The sequence below is a fragment of the Gigantopelta aegis genome, chromosome 10, assembly GCF_016097555.1.
Source record: "Gigantopelta aegis isolate Gae_Host chromosome 10, Gae_host_genome, whole genome shotgun sequence".
In the NCBI taxonomy this organism is placed as follows: domain Eukaryota; kingdom Metazoa; phylum Mollusca; class Gastropoda; order Neomphalida; family Peltospiridae; genus Gigantopelta; species Gigantopelta aegis.
In genome coordinates, this window is record NC_054708.1 from 53,517,188 (window position 1) to 53,532,697 (window position 15,510).

A 15,510-nucleotide genomic window follows, 5' to 3' on the forward strand; every position below is an offset into this window, starting at 1 on the left:
AATTGCTAGTACACCATTTGAATCATTTCAGCATGATCTTCTTGCACTAGAGGAAGCCAGACGATGTGAGGCTATCAGTGCAGGCCACATTCAAATAAAAGGGTTAACAGGTTCAACAACTGCAGAATCTGACATCCATACAGTCAAAGTTGGAAATCACAAACCATGTCCAAACTGTGGGTTAAACCATAAACCAAAAAAAGTGCCCAGCTTACTTTTATGAGTGTAGATACTGTTGTGCGAAAAGCCACCGGGAAAGTATGTGTAGTAAAGCTAAGCCTGATAAAACTAAACCACGAAATGAACATAACCAAAAACGAGGTCAATCTTATAGTCATCACTGAAATGAACAATGTAGAAAACAGTCTGGAAATTGCCATCGCCAACAAATTCATGAAATCGAGACATGACCAAGAGGAAGCTACATTCAGTTATCATGGCATAACAGTTTCTGATCAGTGCATGGACTCTATTGACAAAACTGCGAGACGGTGAATACACCAAACTAAAAGTCCAAGTTCCTAACATTAAAGGTACTCACAACTTGAAACTAAAAATTGAAACTGAAGCATCAGGAAATGCACTCCTAATTCTAACATACCGTCAGATGTTTGATGAAAAGACCGAGGTATTGAAACCAGTGAAAAACATTACACCATCAGCATACAATGGCCAAACTATCCATTGTGGAAAGTATAACCATATGAATAAAATTTCAACAATCCGACTTCATAGATGCACTATTCTATGTTGTTGATGTACCAGGTCCTGCCATAGTTGGTCTTCCAACATGTGAAGCATTGAAACTAGTCACCATCAACTGTGATGAAGTTAATGTGACATCCTATCACTCTGTGGACGATGTAAAGAAACATTTTTCAACACAGTTTGATTCTATTGGAAATTTCAAGACAAAAGCCAAGCTTATTCTCAAACCAGATGCTGAACCGTACTGCAATCCACCAAAAAAATGCAGTATTCATCTCAAGGAAAAAATCTAAGAAATTAGAGAAAATGGAAAAATGTGAAGTATTTGACCAGTTACTGAACACACAGATTGGTGTTTATCCCTGACACATGTCAAGAAATCAGATGGCTCTTTGTGAGAATCTGTATTGACCCATATCGACTCAATCAAGCTCTCAAACATTGTCCAACCAAAGTTCCAACACTTGAAGAATTAAACCCAACTTTTGCACAGGCAAAGTTCTTCTCCAAACTTGATGCAAAAGCTGGATATTGGTCGGTACATCTGGATGAAGACTCAATATCTGTTAACAACATTCCACACACCATTCAGAAGATATTGTTGGATGAGACTCCCATTTGGATTAACTGTAAGTCAAGATATCTTCCAGCAGCAGATGACAGAAATTCTGGAAGGTCTACCAGGTGTTGTTGGAATCACTGACGATGTGTGTGTCATTGGGAAAACAGAGGAAGAGCACGACCAAAACTTGACAAGACTGATGACACGCGCAAAGGAGAGGGGTCTAGTGTTCAAGAAACAGTCAATTCCATTCTTCAGAAATCTTTACACAAAGGCATTGTACCTGATCCACTCAAGCTGCTCAGGCCTGTAGCATGGTGGACATTATTGGGGGGGGGGGGGGGGGGGTTAGGGGGGGGGGGGGGGGGGGGGGGGGGGGTGGGGGTTGAACGAGAGCCGAAGGTGCAAGTTATTTGGGGGGCCCGGGGGGTATGATTCAAAGGTTATTTGCCCGTTACTGTAACTCTCACCGTTAATCTCGATCCATTAGTCTCGCTACAACTTTTACATTCAGTCGAGATGTAAAGGTTATCAAAAAAAAAGAGAAAAAAAAGCCACTCCCCTGCTACAGGCCTGAAGCTACAAGACATCCACATGAAAACAAAGAAGTTCTACAGAGATTCTTGGGTCTTATGACATGCCTAAGCATATACATACCAAATTTCTGCTCAGAATCACAGCCACTAAGAGATCTACTGAAGAACGAGTCACTGTTCATATGGGACATAAATCACCAAACCTGCTTCGAATGACTGCAATTGCTGATTAACGATGAATCCTGTCTGGCCTACTATGACATGGATAAACCTCTCATCTTGGAAGTAGATGCATCAATGAAGGGTCTAGGTGGCGCACTGATACAGGATAAACCTATTGCATTCGCATCCAAATCACTGACACCTACTCAAGCTGCCAACTCGAACATAGCTCTTTTACATGGTGTTGAACATTTTCCATACATATCTGTACAAATGCAGATTCTCTGTTCTCTGTATTCACTGACCACAAGCCACTTGTAATGTTGAATCAGAAACCTATCAACAGGGCGCCACCAAGATTACAACGCAAGTTCTTTAAACTCACTGAAAATGACTTCCATCTCATCTACAAACCAGGCAAGGAGATGGTATTAGCTGACACTCTCTCAAAACTGCCCAATCCTGAAAACATTGAATCTGCAGAACTGCATACCAGCCAACGAAATTACCAGTGAGGATACAGTAAACATAGCAATTGATCTAATCAACTTTGGAGCAACCAAACGTAACCACTTGAAAACAGAAACGACCAACAACCCTTTTCTCAACACGTTGAAAGAAACTATCATGACAGACGACATCAAGGCAACATCAACAGTCAGATCATTTTGATGAACTTGCTGTGGAAGATGGTATTATCTTCAAAGGTAAACAAGTGTTGATACCAGAGAAACTGTAATGATATCCTTGACCAGCTCCATGTATCTCATCAAGGCATTGAGAAGACAGGCAAACTGGCAAGAGAATCTGTATTTTGGCCACAGATCAAGCAAGACATTGAGAAATGATCCAGAAATGTTCTGTGTGCCAAGAACTATAACCTCAGCAAAGGCACGAGCCACTCCAACCACACAAAGTGCCAGGATCTCTGCAGAAGAAACTAGCAACAGACTTGTTCCAAATTGGTGAGAAACACTACTTGCTGGTAGCAGACTACTTAACAAAGTATCCATTTGTGAAACAAATGCCAGCACCTGTTATAAGTATATCTGTTTCAAGAGAGATCGTTGCATTGTGTTTACTTATGGGTAAACCAGGTACTATCATCAGCGATAATGGAACACAGTACACAGGAAAACCATTTAAGGATCTTTGTCGTTGGTGATGTATCAACCATATAACCTCTTCCCCACATTATCCCAGATCTAATGGCTTTGCAGAACGAATGGTTGGAACAGTGAAACACATACTGCAGAAATGTTTGAGCACCAACCAAGACAGATATTGCACTACTACATCCGAGAGCAACACCAGTATCGTCAAACCTGCCCTCACCTGCAGAAATGATGTTTGGCAGACCTATATTAACAACACTGCCATCAAGGCATTAAGTCAATCTAGAAACGTAAACACCTACAAGAAAGACACACTATCATGAAACATTACTTTGATGCACACTCACTGCTAACTGAACTGCCATCACTTCAGAGTGGACAGAGAATAAGAGTTCTTGACCATACAAACAAATCCTGGATACCTGGTTACGTCATCAGACAAGAGAACACACCTAGATCTTATCTCGTAACAGCCGACACTGGATCCATTGTGAGAAGAAACCGATCTCAACTCCGCGATACGATAGACGGTCCATCAGAAGGCAACCCTAGATTCATGTATAACACTGAAACACAACAAACAACGCCACCTAAACAAGTAACATTTACAACATGTGACACCACGGACTCAACTAACAATGCACCAAATACTGAATCAAGTATTCAAGGAAACGTTGAGACTTTGAAACCACCTTTACCAAATAAGAACAGCAAGTATGCTACAACCCGTTATGGTAGGCAAATAAGGATGCCTGCAAGATTCAAGGAATATACAGACTTATTAAGTGAAATAACTAACATCAGTGATCTGTGAAAACAAAACTTTTCTTATTTTTCAGCGTCCAAGAGAACTTTGGATTGACATTCTGTAAATTGTTAAATTACCTCTGTTCATTTTCAGATATCAACAGACTTTGAATATAATTTCCTTATTTTCAGATTCCAAGAGACATTTGAGGAACAAATTGTTAATATGTTTAAAATGTTAAATCTATCTAAGAAAAGGGGGATGTTATAATATGTCTCTAATCCTGTTCCACTAAATGATTAATATTTTTGATTCCTGACTTTATATACAACCATCTCGTCCTTGACATTGTTCGGAAACCATCATGAGGCGAGTACAGATATCTACCGGTTTCGAGCATTCTGTAGTACATGTATATGTTTTATGTTAACAATATCATAACATTGTCTAAACTGAAAATGTCCTTAAAACTGGATTTTTTACTTGATCTTTTGGATGTCCGGTTTAGATGAGTTTCATTGTACTACCTGTTGATTTTCCTTCATCTTAAAGAATTCTGTCACCAGGATGGACATGGACTTTGTTAGAATGAACTTATGCAAGGGCAAACAAAAATGTTAACAGAGATGAAAGTCGGTTAAAAAGAAATATCTGATAGTTTTAATACTGGTGGTCGTGTACTGAAATTGGCCCTAGAGTTAGGGTTGCACTCTGGTATAAAATGGTAACCCCCATTTAGACTGTATGCAAAATATTGGCCAAAACCAGATCATAACTTTTGGACAGAGTATACAGAAGTTTTTTGATAATCTGTGGAAAAGCCAACAATAATGTACTGGTCAAAAGCAGTTATTTGGAACTTTTTAGACATGCACTCCAGACCACATTTACAGCAAAGTTTAATTTTTAATGGGCATTGTAATGTTGGGCATTTACCCACTTGGATTTTGAAGGTGATACATTCTTAAAAGAAGTTAGTACATACATATACCACTGAATAATAACAGCCAACACTGATATCCTCCTCTTTACTAACAAATATTCTGAGAGTACCAAAAGTAATGCCCAACTATTTTATATAAATTAACTTCAAGGGCCATAACTCCATCAAAAATAAATAAATCGCCATAAAAATCAAACTTAATCTGTAACGGTACATGTACATTATAAAGCTATACACAATAATATCACCTCAATATCTAGAGGCATTCTGAAAAAAACAATTAGTAAGGAAAACAATACCTGGGACTAAGACAGGACAGAGATGAAACCTATAGTTCCCTCCGGTTGGACTGGCAGGGGACTAATAAAGATGTACAACACACAATTCAACAATTTTTTACCCCTGAAAATGTCTCCGATAAAAAACATACCACGGAAAACAAATTTAATATTGTCCAGTTTTCAAATGCACGTTATCCCCATCCTCAAACATAAATATGGTACCATAAAGGACACTTGAGCTAAAATACTATGTTCCTATATCAAAAACATTTTATTTTAAATACAGTCCGTTATCTTACGAGTCTAGGAGATCTCAAGGTGGAGAAATTTTCACTCAACAACTACAGTGAAACCGCTTTAAACCAGACATCCACAGGATCAAGTAAAAAGTGATTTTAAGGTGGATCCAATTTAGAAAGGTTATTTTCTGTATTATTTGTAATTGGACTGTGAAAAATTTTCGGTTTTGAGGGAATTCTGGTTTTGAGTGAATCCTCTTTTTCCAGAGTCTGGTTTTTTTGGGGGGAATTCTGGTTTACAATGTCTGGTTTTGAGGGGTTTCACTGTATTATTTTTATATTGAACCATCAACATCCTAAGTTTTTTGGATTGCTCCCTTCAACCTCGATATACGAGGGTGCGATCAAAAATTTTCGATACTATGCCTCTAAAACAGCAAATACTGTGCTGAATCTAATTTTGGCCGCTGTCCCCTTCGAAGTAGCCACCTTGTGCAGCAATACACCGCTCCCAGTGCTTCTGCAATGCTTGGAATGCCACCTGGAAGTCACATTCTTTAAGCGAGTCAAGAACCATCTGTGATTTGCGGTGCATGTTCAAATCAGAAGTGAGGATTGTGTGAACTGTTCCAAATGACCTGTTGACAATGTCAGCAACTTCCTTCACGGTGATCCAACGATCCTGACACACAGTTCATTCAATTTCTTCGACATTTTTGGGGGTTGTGCTTGTGGAGGGTCACTCTGACCTCTCGTCATCCTCCAGTGATGTTCTGCCCCTCTTAAAGCAAGAATACCACTCAAAACACCTCGCCAAACTCATTGCCATAGGCTTGCTTAAGCATTACGTGGTCTCCGTTGCTGATTGACACAGAATTTGATGTTTGCTCTCTGCTCAAGTTTCAGGTCTATAGTGAAATCACAAATAAGCAAATACATGTGGTCATAAAAATGTGTGTAACACAGATCCCGATGTTGAACGCATGACAACATCACATGGCATACTGAATAACAAAAGTTACTGCTCACTCCTTTTGCACGTGCATGGCCATGTCGCACTCCGTTTGTTCACAACAGTAACAGTCTCAGAACTTTTTGATCGCACCTCGTAGCCCATTTTGACTGTAGTTCACTCTTTAATATGGCAGACGTCGAGCACACAGAACTTGGCCCGACACGTGGGGCATGGAGATTTGCTGCTGAGCCAGCCCTCCGGCTGGTGCTGGTCCTGCCGACTGGCGAACCACTTGCCCATGCACTCGAGACACCACATGGGCCGGCAGTAGCACGGCACACAGTCGCCACTGTCCATGTTGTCACACAGTTTGTGCAGCTTCACGTTGGCCATTTTCTGCATGCAGCCAATACAGTTTTCTACCTCCTGCAAAAAAAAAAAAAAAAGAGTACAAATTGTGATGTGTTATAAATCAACAAAAATAACATTCAGATTTCCCCCTCATGGTCCATTTCTTTATGTGGTGAAGGGGCTTATATGTCTCAATGTCTCATATGCCAGAAGGATTTTGACTCCTGTTAGGGATACACAGGCTGCATTGGTCGATGGGTAGAGACCCTAACAGAAACCTCAAGTGCTGAAGTCAGAGGTATTGGGCTGCAAGGTGCACTCCAATAAACCACAATACCATGTACAGTCATACCTCGTTACAACAACCATGTTCATCCCTGGATGACTTTGTCGTTATATCGAAATTGCCGTTGTATCGAATTAATTGCCAAAATGACATAAGAAAAAATACTAATTAATATTAACTGAAGACTGAATTGCATTTAAATAATTAATGCATTGCAATTATTATTAAAAAAAAAACAAATACATGTACGTTATTTTAAATATGCTTTTAAAAAACATTATTAAATATATTAAACAAGGCGCAACCACTGTCAATCTAATCATTCCTTGCTAAAAGACATCCACAATTGGTACCTACATTCTAAGTGGCTGTGTGTGTACCGCCAACGTGCTACGGTATCTGTGATTATATAATGTCGTTGTAAAGAGGTGTTTTCAGACGTCGGATGCACATTTGTTCCTAATTTGCTCTGTTAGTATCGGAAGGTGTGAATTCCGATGTAATGAACAGAATAACATTGATGTACGTTTGTTCCCAACAATTTGTGGTCAGATGGTGTAGATGTCACAGTAACGAGGTCTGACTGTATATATAGCTATTATGACTACACTTTTAGACATTCAGATCAGTAGTAAATAAGACACCTAATTAATAGATAAGGAAAAAAAAAAAAAAAAAAATGTTTTATTTAACGACGCACTCAACACATTTTATTTACGGTTATATGGCGTCAGACATATGATTACGGAGCACACAGATTTTGAGAGGAAACACGCTGTCGCCACTACATGGGCTACTCTTTCCGATTAGCAGCAAGGGATCTTTTATTTACGCTTCCCACAGGCAGGATAGCACAAACCATGGCCTTTGTTGAACCAGTTATGGATCACTGGTCGGTGCAAGTGGTTTACACCTACCCATTGAGCCTTGTGGAGCACTCACTCAGGGTTTGGAGTCGGTATCTGGGATCCGAACCCAGTACCTACCAGCCTGTAGACCGATGGCCTAACCACGACGCCACCGAGGCCGGTTAATAGATAAGGAGGTTATGACTAATTATTGAACTGCTAAATGTGTAAACCTTTTTTTTAAATGATGCAGCTGCTGATTAAACAATATGCTTGGTGTATTATTAAATATTTTTTAAAAATATACTTTTAATGAGAAAGGGAGAAGGAAGGAAATGTTTTACTTAACGACGCACTCAACACATTTTATTTACGGTTATATGAGAAAGGGAGATTACTCAATACAAGTGCATAACAATGGCCTAACCAGCACATGGTCATTGTAATGAAATCCCATGTGTATATAATGCTTGGTGCAACGACCATGTTTGAAACCCCCATTAGTCCATGTTGTGTTCTAACTAGCCATGCTGACAACATTACCATGCTGGGTGGTGGAGTGAATGGTGGATTCATATTCACTTGCTCTCGGAAGGCCTCTAAAAACTGGTCGCTAAGTGACTGCTTGATTACAATATTCCTTGCATTCCTCACAGGCGACTGTAGCTTCTCTTTAAGATCACCCAATTCTGTTGCATTTAATCTGTAATTATAATAAGAAGTACCGGTAACTTTAATACAAATTTTTATTAATTTAACTTGTTGTCTTTTAAAACAATAAAATATTAAGCAATTGGACAAGAGATAGTTTTACAGCACTATGGTAAAACAAAACTACAAGATCACACACACATTTCTATAAAGAAATATAAATTCACATCATCTTTTCATGGCAATTTAGATCAAGGAACCTATCTTTGGGATGAAAACCAAGGTAAATATGGTTCAAGTCAAATACATTTTCTAACAACTTCAATAAATGGTAATTATGAAAATATTGTCATAAATCAATTTTTCAACAGGTTTTAGTGACCGCACTGCTGATTGCCAAAAATATTTTCAAGGGCCGATTACCAAAATTATAAAACTTATATAGAAAAAATAACCATCTTCATATCAAATAACTGCTTATCTACTGTACATCCAGCTACCCAAACATTTTGGCAAGAGACATTAAGTTTTAAGACTAACTCTAACAATCTGTTGGACAAACATGATTTAAATATGCAACAGAAACTGCTAATAGTAATAAACAAAAATTATTTTCAGTAATTAAAGTTTCAAACTTGAAAGATGTATTATCACCATATTATTCTAAACCCATTTAATATTTTGATGTATTAACAATGTTGATATTTGTTATGCTGTGAATGGGTCATTTGTTTACATCCAAGTTAACATTTTGTTAAGATTTAGTTAAAAGTGTGCGATGTCAAACTATATATATTTGTGCCACTTGTGTTTACATCTGAGTTAACATTTTGATAAGATTTAGTTAAAGTGTGTGATGTCAAACTACATATATTTGTGCCACTTGTGTTTAGATTTAGTCATACCAATTACGGTGACTTTAAAACTGTGATTTACTAAATATTGAATTAAAAAGTTATTTTTGTAATGTTATAGGATAAATAAGATTAATTTGTGTTTTTTAATACTGTATGTAAAATATCAACCTCATCTAGTTAATTAGTATTTGTCATGATAGAGCCTCAACAAATACTGATTAAAGGGACAAACCCTAGTTTTTAAACACTACTTTTCACTATTAGAGCCATTTATGATCACTAAAATCAAACATTACATATATTTTATTGTTTAGATTATCCATTTCCATACATCCGAAGTGTTTCTGGTCATCCTGGTGTTTCTAATTCCATAAAATGCAGTTTTCATGTTTTTAAAAACTGCACGTGTGTCTGAGAGGTAATGGTTATGGAGTCACGTTTTAGTTTATTTTTATGGGTATTTCAACGTCACAGACTCTTGTTTTACTGTTGTATCCAAATTGGTTACAGGTTTGTAAGTCAACCAAACTTAGTGTCTATTCTTATGGGTTAAAACTAGGGTCTAGGTGAAAAATATGCCTTAGTGTTTAAAAACTAGGGTCTGTCCCTTGACATAGACATGGTTAATATTTTTCACATTACAAAATACTTGTGATGAATCCTCTATATACATGTACAATGTACTAACCTCACATCAAATGATTTTATTTTTCGATTAACAACACCGACATGTATGTTCAAGAACTGAGCTGGCGTGAGATTTTCATACGATATTTCATGCTCCTCTGAACCAGACAGAGTTAGATGAATGTCCTGCTGGTGAGCAATATTCACAAAATATGCTGAAGTCTTCATTATCCATGAATCGGTCACTATTAACCTTCGTCCGTGATGGCCTGTTGTAAATTTATCAACTCGACGGAATTCTATGTCAATTGATGACGCCACTGAACGCCAGCTGGATGATGGATCATTGGTCAGATACGAGAGCTGACATGCAATAGGATGATTATTCCACTTGTCCTTGAACCAGTAGAGCGCCAGCAGTGAAAACAATACTGGAAGAAGTACGGAAATTGCAAGAAAGATATTCCAAACTGTGTGTGTTGACCATGGAAAGAACAGTTGAAGCTCAGGTGCAAATAGTCCCAGTCCAATGTAATAACCTAAAAGTTAATTGAAATATTTTAATATTTTGCCAGTGCATAAGACAATTTAGAAAACAAGTCATGCCTTGAATGTCCATGGCTTTTATGTACAATAAATAAATTCTAGACCATGTAACAATTTACTGTTGTGATGCTTTTTAAAGAATCCTCACTCTCATTTTATAAAACTTATATCTAAAATAATAACAATTTTGGAAACAAATTTATCCTCCAGGTCCCTTGTTCATGCGAGATTTCGATCACCATTTACTTGAATATAATGGGTGACGCAAAAAGAACATGGGTTACGTGGATTTATTTCTAATTAACTAATAAATGGGTCACACAGGTTTTCAATTCTCAGAGGTCTGCAATACCATACAAATTGCATGTGTGTGATTTCATTAGACTGACTTTTCAGGTTATTAAAACAATGTATTAGGCCTACACAGTGACATTCATTTCATCTTACATTCATGCTGATATCCAATTAAAGTTCAAGCATGCTATCCTAGGCACACACACCTCAGCTATCTGGGCTGTCTGTCCAGGACAGTGGTTGAGTAGTTAGTGGTTAGTGAGAGAGAAGTCAGTGTAGTATAGTCTTACACCTACCTACTGAGTCATTAAAATTCGCTCTGGGTGGGAGCCGGTACCAGGCTGCGAACCCAGTACCTAGCTACCAGCCTTGTCCGATGGCTTAACCACAACACCACCGAGGCTGGTCACAGTGACAGAGTTGTGTTCTACAGAAGTGAGGGGATCATAGGATGCATTACATAATGCTAAAGGGAAGCAAATGGGGCAAACGAAATGCCAGATTTTGTGTTGTGTAATGTGCATAATAATTTGTTTATAATTAATTTGTTCACAGGCTAGATTAGTTTTATCCAATAAAATAGACTGTTTGGTTTTATTAGTCAAAGACATTTTATAACTGGCAGAAGACTCATGATAGTCCAGGCCAGACTACAAAGTCATAAAACCACCGTAGGCTGTGACGTCACTACAGTACATGCCCTAGTCATGTATTAGCATGATATTTTTACGATTTCGTAGCGCTAATATAGCTTCGAAAATAAAGTTTGTTTCTTTTAAAATAGTTTATTAATATGTATGCTTAATTGTGAAAAATACCATGAATAAATTGAATCATGGACCAAATATCGAGAATCGAATAAAAACACAACAACAAACATACAAAAATTAATTGCTGTTAAAGGTAGATGAGTAATTTATCGTTAAGTCTGAACCAAATTGTTACCAACTACGATATATTATGCTGCTACCTTTAATTACCATTAGATTTTCTCCACTTTTTGTCCAAACATAAATCGTGAGAAAACCATTACATTGACATTGATTCCACATATTAGACTGGAACCATATCACCTATATCGACTTTATTAAAATCTCCTAGCACAAATCACATGCAATTTTTCACCGTCTGCCACTTTGCTTTTTTTGTGGAATATTCTTCAAGAGGGGTGGAAGCCTCTTAAGTATGTGACGTAATTAATCTGACATCATTATGAGTGCATTATACCTTAGCGTATGTCATAACATTAGATTACGTCATATCGACCCACCCTTCTTAAATATTCCATTTAAGCAAGTAAAATGGCAGACTGCAGAAAACTGCATATATTTTGTCCTATGCAATCTCAGCGGAGTTGATATCGGTGACACTGTTACAGTCTTGTATGTGGAATCTGTGTCAATGTATTCACGATTTGTGTCTGGACAAAATTTGGAAGAAATCTAACGGTAATTATTATAAAATTAAAGGTAGGAGAGTAATTTATCGGAGTTGTTAAAGGGACATACCCTAGTTTTCAAACACTAACGTATATTTTTTTACTATTATAACCGTTGTTGATAACTTAAATCATACCTTACTTTGATTTTATTGTTTAGATAATCAATGTCCATACATTCGAAGTGTTTTTGGTCATCCTGGTGTTTTTAATATCACAAAATTCATTTTTCATATTTTTAAAAACGCACGTGCGTCTTAGAAGTAACAGTTATAGAGTCGAGTTTTAGTGTATTTTAGGGGGTATTTCACCATTTCAAAGTCACAGACACGTGTTTCACTCAATTATAACATTATCCAAATGTGTTACAGGTTTGTAGATTAACTAAACTTAGTGTTAATTTTCAAGGGTTGAAACTAGGGTATGTCCCTTTAACAATTAGTTCATATCTGTTAACATTGTGGTTGAGACTTTAGTCTCATCCATGATCCCTATTTATTAATATTTAAAATATAGTGAAATATACTGTTATTTTTATCATGTAATGGCTTCCATACCAAGAGGTAATAGTGAATGCACAATCATCGTTGCAGTAGTTCTTCTTATATGGTAATACACAAAATGCATTTGTTCACTTCCCAGAAAGGAGGAAAAATATATTTTGGACTGTCAAACCAGCTGATATGAATTCGGTTGGTGGGGCAACAAGACATGCCGAAAAAAATATGTAGAAGAGTGTAAACAAAGCGTAAACTGTGCCCTCACTTCTCGAAAAGAAGGAATGCATTTCGAAACTAACAGCAAAGCACTATCAATTTTAACTCAAATTAAAGTTTGACACATGTTTTGAAAATCTTCTAAAAAGAAGAAACAAAATGTATCTACTTCCGGCAAGGAAGCTCACTACAGGTTACAATGTACCAAATCAATTCATATTGCCGATAACGTTAACTGATATAGCTATAGCGTATCAACACACCCAGGCAGTACAACCTTTTGTATATACTGCATAATTATAACTGTATGATAAATAAAAATTTAGCCTATTTGTTTATTGGCAATGGATAATAGCTTTTTTTTAACAAATAATCACTTGTCAGCAGAGTCGCAGCTGTTTTTATTGACACGGAATTAACTTTCTTTTTTTATAGCCTATATAAAAAGCAACATACACAGATGCCGTCTGCCATTAATATTATTTTTTAATTTCCCAACTTCAAATAAGACGAATTATTGTTGGCTTTAACGATGTATATCACTGCACCCCCCCCCCCCCCCCCCCCCCCCCCCCCCCCCCCCCCCCCCCCCCCCCCCCCCCCCCCCCCCCCCCCCCCCCCCCCCCCCCCCCCCCCCCCCGTTGTTTTTTACTCCAAAAAGTAGCATACACATGTTAGGATTTAATTTGTATAGCGTTTCGTTTGTTTATAAAAAGTAGTGCCCCTCCCCTAGGATTTTGATCAGGGTACGGCCTTGACTGTGAACATATATAAGAAATGCATTTATTTTCACTTCTCCGGTTCTGTAAGCATAATATGGTGTTTTCAAATATATTTTCGTTTTGTGCTATATTGGTTTGTTTACTACGTAGGCCCACGTTGCTTTCACATGACGGTCTGATCACAGAATTTGTTTTTGTCTTTTCGAAGATTTTATTTGTTATATATTGTGTCAACTGATCCTTTACACCATTTTACTTTGAAATCGGGTTTTGTCTTGATAATTCGGTGCAATATTAAAGTACTAATCAAAATATACCCAGGTGATTTTCCAGTCTTATATATTAGTTATGAAAATTCCTGGAATAAAAACCATAAAAATGTTTCAGTATTATCATGACCTGTTATGGTATTCCAACAACCGGTACCAATTTTTTTTATGGTTTTTATTGCAGGTAGTTTTATAACTAATATGTAAGACTGGAAAATTACCTGGGTATAATTTTGATTAGAACTTTAGTCTGTTTATTACAGCTCCATATACGGTTTCCATGATCTGACCATAACGTTTCTTTTTTGTCATTTCGATTTTTTTTTTTTTTTGTATTTATAATGTTAATATGCTTCATTGTGTCTTTTGGAAATGTGACTTTCATTTTTGATGATTGAAGAAGTTTTTGTTTAACGACACCTGTCACGGGGATCCTATAATACCCGTAACTGAATAAAACACGATTATCCAAATATCTCTCCTAACTGTATATCTGTTAGATCTCTCTGTATTGGGCAGGCTACTACCCGAGTGGCCCGGCTCTAGGAGTAATCAGAGATAAGATCTTATATAAATATATATATATATGTAGCACGTTTAGTTCACTAGAAAACACAACAAAACACAATACACTTTGGAATCTGTATTAACTCTAACGCTGACAAATGTACTTGCCGCAGTAGTTAATTAACAACAACAATATAATAACAACCCAGAGCTAATCACTTAATTAGTTAACACTAGGTGTCTAGTTTACACAATATTCTAATCACTTCACGTGTGATAATTGAGAAACACTGCCAGGGGAACTTAATTAATAAAGGAATTACAACTATTCCTAACTGGTTAATTTTTAATCAACCCTTAAATACTCATTCAGTAACCTTGTAATACAGAATTAATACTGGTACATATCACAATAAAGACAATAACCTACAGTTTACCTAGGTCCTCTAGGATGACCGGCTAAGCTTTATCTTACCAAATACTCGTATAAATATATTAGAACAGTGAAGCCTACAATTTACTTCATCAGATTACCAGAGACACTGTCTAAAGAATATTGGTATAATACAGTCACATCAATCACATCAAGGTTATACAACAGAGCAGAAATATATATTTACCAAGTCCGGTCTGAACTAATATATTTCGTTCAGTTGGACCACGTCCGTTCCCCTGGATACTTCCAATGTTTCTCCCCGATATATCATGTCATGTCATGTCATAGGGTTTTACGTGCACATTCAGAACAAGCTGTTGTAGCGCACGCCTGCCGTGGGCACAAGAGCCGGCCTTGGCCGGCTGCTCCGTCCACGACAGGAAAGGTTGGGGGAGGGGAAGAGGAGGGACCGCCTGCACTGGCAGGTGCAAGGGAGCACCAGCAGCCCGATCAAATCGGTAGCAGGCGGGTGGGGGTGGTGGTGGTGGTGGTGCTATGGAATTTAAATGGAGCAGTTAAATGCCAAAGAGAAAAGAGTGCGCAATTTTGATTGAGGGAATATTTTCTTACAAGCCTAGACAGATCGACGCCTAGTTCGCTAGAGATACCATGTCGCTCGGAGGTATTACGTAACCACTCTCCACGTGGCCTCCACATCTGGTCTGGGTGTGTATTGGGACGCAGGACTACCACCGTCGCGCGGGGGTATTACG

At 37.6% G+C, this 15,510-nt stretch overlaps 1 protein-coding gene across 1 annotated transcript; it reads right to left on the reverse strand.

Moving 5' to 3' along the window:
- Nucleotides 1-1,661: 1,661 nt before the first annotated feature.
- On the reverse strand, nucleotides 1,662-12,997 carry LOC121384505 (E3 ubiquitin-protein ligase TM129-like). The gene is given in 5 exon segments (XM_041514913.1): nucleotides 1,662-6,675; nucleotides 8,278-8,437; nucleotides 9,931-10,408; nucleotides 12,705-12,801; nucleotides 12,803-12,997. Coding segments are annotated over 5 exon segments (1,119 nt in total). The 5' UTR covers nucleotides 12,935-12,997; the 3' UTR covers nucleotides 1,662-6,423.
- Nucleotides 12,998-15,510: the final 2,513 nt, after the last annotated feature.